At 34.1% G+C, this 10,950-nt stretch overlaps 1 protein-coding gene across 1 annotated transcript; it reads right to left on the reverse strand.

The window, feature by feature from the left end:
* Positions 1 to 1,036: 1,036 nt before the first annotated feature.
* Positions 1,037 to 10,063, reverse strand: LOC110024018 (homeobox protein knotted-1-like 13; the record flags this gene model as incomplete). The annotated part of the gene is given in 6 exon segments (XM_020723732.1): positions 1,037 to 1,430; positions 1,723 to 1,859; positions 2,188 to 2,319; positions 2,402 to 2,601; positions 5,249 to 5,369; positions 9,501 to 10,063. Coding segments are annotated over 6 exon segments (1,143 nt in total). The 3' UTR covers positions 1,037 to 1,426.
* Positions 10,064 to 10,950: the final 887 nt, after the last annotated feature.

Raw genomic sequence — 10,950 nt, forward strand, 5'->3', positions numbered from 1 at the left:
ATGGGGCAAGAACCATACAAAGATCAACATTATGGAGCAGTCATAAGTACCATTCTATGAAGTAATGCATATTTCAATGATTTCTACTTCTAAAACACTCAAGTGTAAACCTTATTACAACCCATGTAAATTTTAGAATAGTCAGCAAAACATCACTTATCAATGAAGGATTCCTTCCCCTGCTTCTCAATAGATTGAAATTTCATTACCGACTTGCATATTAGTGCTAGTTGTTGTGGGATTTATGTCGACTATCTTAAATAACATTTTTATTATAGAAGATTTACATACATACCACTCAAGTCCTATGTATTTGCACATCTAACACCTAAACTTCCACTTTTACTTATGTCATACGTATGCATAAAAATGTGTATTTTACTTTTCAAAAGTCAAAATAGTGGTATTTTTTGATGTGATATAAAATATTTGTTTGTTTAATATGTAAAAAATAAAGTTTAGGTGTTAGATATGTAAATATATAAGAATTGTGCTGAACGTATGTAAATGCCCCCTTTTTTTCTACTTTACATTTAATCTTCCAGCTTGAAGTTTGAGTGCAACAAGTAGTGCCTCTACTGTCTAAAGCTTCACAACTTATAAAAGATTAAACTCTAAAGTAGTCTTAGTTTTCATATGCGATATATTTATTTCCAAAACATCATAGTGCACCAATTTAGCCCCTCAAATATACAAAAAATGATGCAAAATGATCACTCTTGTAAAAGCTATAAAAAAAGACTCTTGAGGGATCATTTTCGATCAATTTTATATAGTTAAGTGATTAACTTAGATAAATATTTTCCTTTAGAATTAAATTGGCTACATACAAATAATCGGGCGATCATTTTCCGATTTAACCCATTTCTAAGTAATTAACCAAACATACAATTGACTCAGTAACTATCGTAAAAACTAGGGTTATGCTAATGATGGAAACACATGCATAGAGAGTTTAAATTTAAATCAAAATGCATACAACAATCCAAGCCATATCACTAATGTATTTTAGTTGGTCAAAAAGTCCCCTACACACTATCAACATAAACTACTAGACACTGTCATTAGTATGCTGCAGTAAACATCATCACATTATACAACCACACCAATATACTTTTCTCAGCGAAAACATGCAAAACATCAAAATTAAATTTAATTTAGCTGATAATTAAGAAAAAAAAGTATAAAGTTTGCAAACAAATTTGAACATGTGATGTTAACCATGGATCATTTTTCCGTTAAGATACAAACATTACTTCTTGCTTGTAACAAATTTGCATACTATCTCCACAGTAGGAACAAGTTACATTCAGAGCTACCTCCTTCCTGTTTTGATATCAATTGATTTGTGTTGGATGCCTTTTTTAATTTCAGACCAAAACACCGCCAATTCAGCTTCTGTGCCTTCTATCATTTAATGTTCCTGTCACCTGCATTCCTTTGCTTATAAACTCAAGTAGGCAGATGAAGGGTTCAATTATGATAATTGATTAGATATATAAAAAAAAAGAGAGAGAAATTTACTAGCATATCACACAATTCTTATGTATTTACATATTTAAAACTTAAATTTTGATATTTATATTAATAGCACTTTGGTTTCAGTGTTATGCATGTAAATATGAAAGTTTAAGTATATGAAAATACATTTGAGTTGTGTGGGTATGTATGTAAATGCACCAAATAATTTCATCATACGAAATTTTAGCCTTTTAGACCCACCTTTTTCTCTTGCTCTTCAATGTGCTTGAAGAGGATGGATTACTGTGCCAGTTTCGCTTTCTTTGATTGATGAACCAGTTATTGATTTGCTTCAGCTGCAACCCAGTCTCTTGTACTAGCCTTGCCTTGTCATCCTCCTGATTTTAGTGGAGCATTAAAATGTTACAAATACTTGGCATAATTTTATTTATTGTTGATATTACGTTATAAATTACTTTGAAATAAATTATCACTACTTGAAAAGAGAATTTTCACAGCACTTCATACAGACAATCACAGCGGTAAAAGCTCCTATTATTTTCATTGCAGTAGATTTTAAATTGCTGTAATTGCTAGTGCTGTAAAGATTTTTAATAGTGATTTTAAATATTTTATGCATTTTTTAAATATTTTGAACAGCATTTTTTAGAAGTATTTTTAGATAAGGGCTGCCAAAAACTTTTTTAATAGAATATAGAATCAGACCGTGGGGTAAGGCCACTTGGCATGAGACTGCCACCATGCTTTCAAAGTAGAAGTTGTATCGCCCGGGAGTTTCCCTGCTCTCCTCTTACGTAAAATCTCCTCTCTGATGTCCACAATCTTCTCCTTGTATCCCTAAAGAGTATAGAAGATTGATTAGTAGCATTATGTTATTAAAGCATGCATTGTTAGCTAGTTGTATATATGATTGATTTACATTTTTTAGCTCATGTTTTAGTTCTTGTCGGACACGCTCCATCAGTGATCTTTCGCTTTCGGTGGGAACGAGAGGGCCAAAACCCATATTGTCCGAGCCATCGAAACTTCCATCGTAGAAGTTTGTTTCGCCATCCGCCTGATCATCATCTTCGTCATCGTCTGACATAGTTGCGCCCGTGCCCTCGCCAGGAGATACACCTAGCAATTTGATGTTAAGTTAAACAAAATAAAAGTTTCAAGTAACTTTTACAAATGCATATAAGTTAGAATATTTAAATGGAAATTGTACAATATTATTACTTTAAATTGTGGAAAAAATAGTTTGACAAAGTGTCATTGCATAATCATCATAGATCTTATAAGAATCAAAGGATAGGCATAAATCATAAGAAAGAAAATATTTAAGAACATTTAAAACGCTCTTTAAATAGATGAAGTAAGATTATGCATTGTGGAGGAGGGGGTAGACATGCATCCACTTGTGAGCGAAGCCCTTGCATAAATATTTTAAGAAAAATTGTCAGGGTGCCTCAAAGTCTTAAATTCAATTTTCTTAAACTGCGATTTTTTTGTGCAAAAACAAAAATTGATGCTGATCGGGACTGCAAAGCTGAATTTGTTAAATTATTTTTCTAGCAATCGACAAACCTTGTTCAGACCCTAAATTTCTAAGCACAACTTTTGCTATTCTCGTATGAATCCAATCAATGGGCGAAATTGTTAACTGAGAAACTGTTTGAGAGGCGGCTATATCTTTTGTAAAGTTATTATAAATATATATTGATTAAAAGTGGGCATTTACACACATACCACCCAATTTCAATGTATTTACATATCTAACACCTAAACTTTGCTTTATTGCATTTATACCATCCAAGTCTTTAGTATCACATAAAAAATGTCACTATTTTAACTTTTTATAATTGAAATATATTCTTTTATGCATATTTAAGGTGGCATCCATATAGAAATTGAAACTTAGATGTTAGGTACGTAAATATATAAGAAATTGAGTGGTATGTACGTAAAACTTTCTATTTAAAAAAAACAACGGATTGGAGCATATCTCCATATAAATGGCACAAAAAAAAAATAGTTGCGGAATGAATAAGGAAATATTTCATAAGATGGGTAATATTTTCGAAAAACTTTTTGAAGTTGGCCAACAGTGGGTTCATTTACTCGCTTCTATATGTTGATGATATGTTGATGACAGCTGCCAGTCAAATTGAGTTTGATAGGTTGAATAATCAACTGTTCAAAAATTTTGAAATGATGAAATTGAGTGAAGCTCGTAAAATTCTGGACATGGAGATTGTCAGGGACAAGACAACTGGAAAAGTTTGGCTTTCGCTAGGAGTTTATATTTGGAAGGTGCTGAAAAAATTTGGGGTTGATGACTCAAGCAAAGCTTTGAGTCTATCAATTACATCTCACTTTCAGTTGAGTTCAGATCAATATTTTAAAAATTACCAAGAGACGAAAGATATGTGATCGATTCCTTATATTAGTGCAGTGGGCAATCTGGTGTATGTCATGGTTTGTACTTGACCAGACATTGCACAAGCAGTTTGTGTTGTGAGTAGGCTCATGCATGATCAAGGAGGGAGCGTTGGCATATTGTGAAGAGTCTTTTAAGGCATCTAAAGGGTACAATTGATGTTGGTTTGGTGTTTGAGAGACAATCATCCAGTGCAGATTTGTATGTAGGCTACACTAACTCAGACTATACAAGTAATATGGATAAGTGGAGATCTACGACTGGCTATTTATTTACATTGGCAGGAGGTACAGTCAGTTGGAGGTCGTTTTTTCAGTCTACTGTTGCTTTATTTGCTACGGAAGCTGAATACATGACAGTCGCAGAGGCGATGAAGGAAACGATATGGACGTAGAGCCTATTGGATGACTTGAGAGTTGATCAGGAGTCTCTGACGGTGTTTTAAGACAGTTAGAGTGCAATATTCTTGGCCATAAATTCAATTCACCGTGCTCGTACTAAACAGATTGATGTGAGGTATCACTTTGTTCGGAACTTGATTGAAGAAGAAAAATTTTTGTTAAAGAAGATAGATACGAAGGAGAATCCAACGGATATGCTCTGGAAGGTACTACTAGTCTAGATGTTCACATATTACAGAAGTTTGGTGAACAATCGAGCTCAGGATTGATTGCCCAATCATACATTTTGAAGAACAACGCGATGCTTGATTTTTTCGGGAGGGAGGGGGGATGTAAGCAACTATCTTGGTGCAGCTGATTTTAAGTTGAGAGCTCATTTGGTTATCTCTCACTTATCTGGAAGTAAGAATTGAGGTGGAGATTGTTGTATTTATGACATTTATATAATTATGGGTAATTTGGTCTTTTAACTTTATTTACTTGTATGTCCTAGTCCTCCTCTATAAAAAGTACATAAAGGCTTATGAGATATATATATATGGTAAGAAGTGAGTGTTGTAACTCCAAACCATTTTTCTTTCACCCATCCGGTGCTAGTGAAATCTTCATCCCCATAGACGTAAGCAAATCAACTTAACACTGAATCACGTGAGTCTTTTTGTGTTTGATTGTTATTATGTGAAATTCTATGCTTCCGTATTATTTTCGCATAACACTTACGAATTAGACTGAATATTTTGAATGGATCTATAAAAAAAATGCAAAATATTCCATAAAATTCATAGAAATATAGAATCACTATTTTGGACCCTTGGGCAAATATTTTAAAATTAATTTACTCTCTAATGAAAAATAAAAACATAAAAATAATTTAAATGGGATAAACAATGATTTGTTTCAATTATGTGTGTTTAATCTCATGAAAAATATAGCAAGGAATTACCTGTCAAACTTTGCAGAGACTGTTCGAGCTCCCAGCAAGCCATTACGGCTTCCATTGCATGCACGCGAACATGCTGTTGTAGTTGTTCTTTGAATGAACAAAGCAGTAATACATAGTGCGTCTATCCAAAAACAAAATTTAGGCGTAAGAAAAAAAAAATAAGGTGCAATTATACACATAGCACTCAAAACTTTACTATTTACAAAACTAGCACTCATTTTCATCCATTTTCCAAATTGTCACTCCAATATATCAAAATTCACAATAAAACTCTAATCCCTATATTTCTTTTTTATCAAATTTCCAACAGTTTAATCATGACACACATATATGCACCGATTCAATGGTTCAAAAAATAAGCTGGGAGCTATTTTCGTTATTTCAATAATCAAACAAAATTTTCTATTTGATTTAAAGTTTAATTAGTAGATATTTCATTTTTCAAAAATATTTTTTTATTTACAAAAAAACCAATAACAATGCTTCGTCTGCCATATGAGGAGGGGGCTGAATAGATGTCAAAAAAACTGAAACCTTAGGCCTACATGTTAAATTTTAGATACAATTATGGTAAAATGAACTCAGGAAGTTATTACTTTTTATGTTCATTGAATCACAGAGAGAACTCACATAACGGCAACACAATATACTATTAGAACCAGCAGATGAGCAGTATCAGCTTCCTGTCAGCTTCACGTTAAAGTTCTAAAGACAAGCATGAACAAGAAGAAGAAGACAAAAAAATGAGCACAATGGTGCTTGCAGTATTAAAATTCTCCGACAAAATGAACTATTTATCAGAGAGAGAGAGAGAGAGAGAGTGAGATGATTGATTTCTTTCTATTCCTAGAGAGAGAATCGATTTAAAATCATTAAAGCTAGAGTCTTGTAATTTCTCAAAAGTTTTAAAAAATATTTAATAAGGAATTAAAATTTATAAAATTTTTTAATGGATGATAGGTTAAATAAGTGAGTAAAACTAACGCTCAAAACGGGCTTTTATATGTCATCCAATCATCTTATATTTTTCACATATTAGATGAATACAATTGATGAAACATTCAAATTATATCCACAATAATTCTGATATTATATATCGCAATAAATCAATAATCTTCAATTTGAACAGTGCCTAAAATCATAGACGCTTAGAGAAAAATACTCATTTTACATATATTTATAAGAAAATTTACGAACATAACGCACAATTATTAAATATTTACATATCTAACAATTAAACTTTCATATTTGCATTTATTGCACTTTGGTGTCATAAATAATGTGTACTCATTTTTAAAAGGCTATTGATGTTGGCATTTTTGAAGTGATGTTAGGAATTTAGGTGCTATGTATGTAAATATAAAGGTTTAAGTGTAAGATATGTAAATATATAAGAATTGTGTAGCATGCATGTAAATACATAATATATTATATAGTTCGCTATTTTATAAATTCACAATTAAAAAGTCAAGAAAATTCAAACTTTATATGACTGGGAGCCAAGTACATACCCTCTATACCATTCCGTAAGTCACTGTCAGTAGTATGAACCTCCAATGAGGTCGGCAACAAACAAAGGAATATGATTTCGCTTATTTATAAAAGGCAGAAACCCGAATACTATAATTGTTAAACAGATTCAAAAGGTTAGATGAGCTTTTCAGACTTAATGAGTACATATTAAATTCTTCTAAAATTATATATATAAATTGCTTTATTGGCTAAAATATAGAAAAAATGAGTTAGGTATTCCAATTTGAGCAGTCGGTTTGGGTGAAATAATGTAGCTAAGGACGTAATAGGCATTTGTTTAGTGAAGTCTCAGCTTTCAAATAAAATCATGTATGAAAATGGAAACAAAAAAAAGATGCTTTGCGATGAGTATGATATAAATTATGTATAGCACTAATTTAAGAGAAACTTAATTTCATGATTTTAAGGCTTATTTTTATCCAAATAATTTCAAAATTTTATGACAGATTTTTTGTCCCAACAAAAGTAAAATTGAACTTTACATTCTTTCCTTTTTTTTTCGTTTGAAGAAAAAAAAAAAAGGCTTTACATTCCTTACTTAACTTGATGAGCCAACATTTTTCAATGATGAGTTACATTTAATTCTCTTCTCGCCTCAAATATTACGCCTAATAAAATGGATCTCTCAAGGCTTCTAAAAGAATAATAGGTTTTAGGTTCATGGTTCAATATAGTTCGACATAGTTTGAACTTGGGTGTATGTATACTCAGATACTGTCATTTACTTGCATAAGGCTTTTTTCATGGGTATGACAGGTTTTATGGGTTTTGAAGGCCAATATACAAAAATCATGTCATTCACAAGTGAACACACCTGTCGAAGTGGGCAAATTGAGCTCACCAATCCAAACTCTGCTCACCTATCGAACTGATCCCACTGGTTGAAGTGGACAATTTAAGGCCACCTACCGAAGTAGCCGATCTAGCCAGAGACGAACCAATAACCGGAAAAAGATGATAATTACATACAAGAAGATACATCTATCCTTATGTAAAGTGCAGCTTGTGATTCACGTCCCAATCTTTGCGTATACAACAAGACAGCTCTATTGGATATTTTACGCATGTTTTGGATCCCACCTGTCGAAATATTAAACCAAACTCATATGTCAAAATGGTTGAATTGAGCCCACATGCCGAAATGGTAGAATAGAGTCTATCTGCAGGAGTTGTTGAATTCGTCTCTTCCACCCATGAGGGTAGTTTAGCCCACTTAGAGAGATACAACTGTAAGAGATGATCATTATTACCAGCAAAAATACATGTCCATCCATTTTTAAAAGTGTCGCCTGACATCCACATCAAGCTCTTTTCATCAAGACACCATAGATGAGATGAGAATTATATAGTACTAAATGTATTTTATACTTTGTATTAAAAAAAAAAAAGTCAAACAGAGAGATGAAGCACTCTCGGCTCTGCTCTCTTTGAGGCCTCCATTTTCTCTAGTTTTCCTGGATTTTTGAGGACCTCTCGTTCTTTCTCTCATTCTCTCACTAAAAAATCTTGTAGCTCAGAAATCTCCGATGAGCCCAATATTCCGGCTTACCAGAGGCTTGAGTTCAATACACTCATATATCTCTTCTACATTTTCTCCACAAAAACACGATTTTTATTTGGTTATATGTACTAACAACCCTATATCCTAAGAAGCTTCAGCACTTTTGTTTCTAACCTCTCAACCAAAATAAAAAAGCCAAAAATAAATAAATAAATAAATCAATCAGCAAACGGTTATTTTAAAATCAAAATTGTCCACCGACCTTAACTACTGATTTGGTCCATCAGTTCACATGCCGGTTTGAACCGGGTTTACGTAAAGCGTTTCGGATTTAGCCTGAATTGACCGAAGCCCTGATCAGCTCCACTCTAATTTCTATTATATTTTCTTATATAAATCTCCATGAGAACCACAGCAGCACTCCCAAACCAAAATTTAAACAAAATAACCCAACTCCCAAAATATTTTCCAAACAAGCACCAATTGACCAACAACTTCAGCTCACATCCAAGCAATTTTCCCTCAGCCTTCCGATTAACGTGCCTATATACCATAGATTTTATAGGCAACAAACACCCTAATAAAAAAATATATATATACATGATCCAATGAAACCAACCCTTTCTAATTTCATAGAAAGAGTAAATAAGCTTTATTCGAACCTCTGCAACTTATTAATGCAGTTAAATAAAGTCTGAAGAAACTGTGGATGGGTGATGCAGAGTTCGTAGAGCTGCTCCCAGCCTATGAACCCCGCACTTATAGCATGAACACAGACCTAGGTACCCCCCCGCTCCCTCTACCCCATTAACAAATATTTCATGTTTATATATATTCAAAAACCAAAAATAAATGAAAAATACATATTATAATTAATTGTTATCTACCCGGCTTAGCTTGTTGTTAGTGTTGTATCTACACCCTTTTTTAACTTCATCGTATAATTATGTTAAATTTGAATCAAATGACCAACAATTTTACACAATCTCATAATTTAAATTATTATTTTTCTACATCACTAGAAAAATTGATGATCGAAGAACAAAATCAAATAAAATTCCAGGAGATTGAAGCTTCTAACCACAGTAAAAACAGGGCAGACCTTATCATCATCTAATTTCAATTCAGATAAAAAAAAGACCAAAAAAAAACTTGAATCAATCGGAGAAAAACAATTAAGAAATTCAGAGGAGAAGAAGAAGAAGAATTAAAGCTAACCATAAACTGATCGAGTTCCTTCTCATCTCCGGCCATCATCTGGCCGCCCATAACAGAGTACTTGGCCACAACTTGCTGCGACTGAGCGAGCTGGGCGTCGATTCTCGGCAGCTGATCCACCGGCGTGGCGATCCGCAGGCAGGCCACGTGTGCCGACAGAAGCTGTTCGTAGAGCGGGTGAGCGAGTATCTCTGCTTTGTATCTCGCCCTCTGCCACGTGCCTTCAACCGCTTCACCGCTGCCGGCCGGCGTATCTTCATCGCCAGCGGTGGCGACGATTATGGAGTCGCTGGAGGCGGGGACTTCGTCGTCGGCGCTGCGGAAGGGGGCGGGGGTTGTTTGGAGGTGGAGGAAGCTGCCGTCGACGAATTGGTGGGATTGTTGACGGAGGGTTGCGTTGTTGAGCCACGAGGGTCCGCCGGCAAGGTGCTGGGCGGCGGCAGCTGCGGCGGCGGCGACGGTGGGTGATTTCCGGGAGTCTTCGACGAGATGATGGTCGGCGTAGGGTGGGAGGTTTATCTCTTGCGTCAGGTGGTTGTGGTAGGCCATCTCTACCAAAGATAAGAGAGAGAGAGAGAGAGAGAGAGAGAGAGAGAGAGGGATTAGGGCGAGAGCCGCGAGAGAGAGGGTTGAGAGGAGAAGAGGACGATGGGAAGAGGAGAGAGATAGGGAGTAGAGGGAGGGAGAGGGAGAAGACTTTCATTTTCCGGGTACTATATATTTATTTAGCTAATTAAAATAATTAAAAAAAGGGGGGGTTATTTGAAAAATGCGTTGCCGGCTGATTTAGGCCGAAGGGAAGGGTAAATATGGCAGGGGGGATATGTAATATGTTGCGATTTTCTTAAGTTTTTTAAGTTTCAGTGATGAGATAAGAGGAGAATAAGGACAAAACACATCAATTGTTATTGAATTTTAATCATATCACTAGGAGTGTGAATTTAGCTCTAAGAAGATAATTTGATCTCAATTTTAATTAGGATCAATATTAGGATCAAGATTGGATCGAAATGAACGAGCTGAGCAACCAATAAGAATTTTTTATTTAATTTTTTTTATGTAAATTTCAAGTCAACCTTAGCTGAGCTCAAAATTCAATCATTAATAATCTAGTGATATTTTGACTACTAATTTACTGAATCTAGCTTGAGAACGTTAATAGTTCGAAAAATGATTCATTTTTTGCTCGGATCGAACTAAACTAGCCGAGCTTCTAGCAAAAATTTTGGATCAAATTTTTTCAAGTAGATTTTGAGCCGTCATCAGCTTGGCTCGAAATCACATCGTTAACTATCTTAAATGTCATGTATTATAACTAAGGTATTTATGATTTCTTAATAAATTTCAAATTCTATTTTAAATGTAAAAAATAATAATACTCAAATTAAAGATTAGATTGGAAGTCTCATGTGAAATTTTTAAATATATATTAAAATTTTAATGTGTTGAC

The sequence above is a fragment of the Phalaenopsis equestris genome, unplaced genomic scaffold (genome assembly GCF_001263595.1).
Source record: "Phalaenopsis equestris unplaced genomic scaffold, ASM126359v1 Scaffold000240, whole genome shotgun sequence".
Lineage (NCBI taxonomy): Eukaryota > Viridiplantae > Streptophyta > Magnoliopsida > Asparagales > Orchidaceae > Phalaenopsis > Phalaenopsis equestris.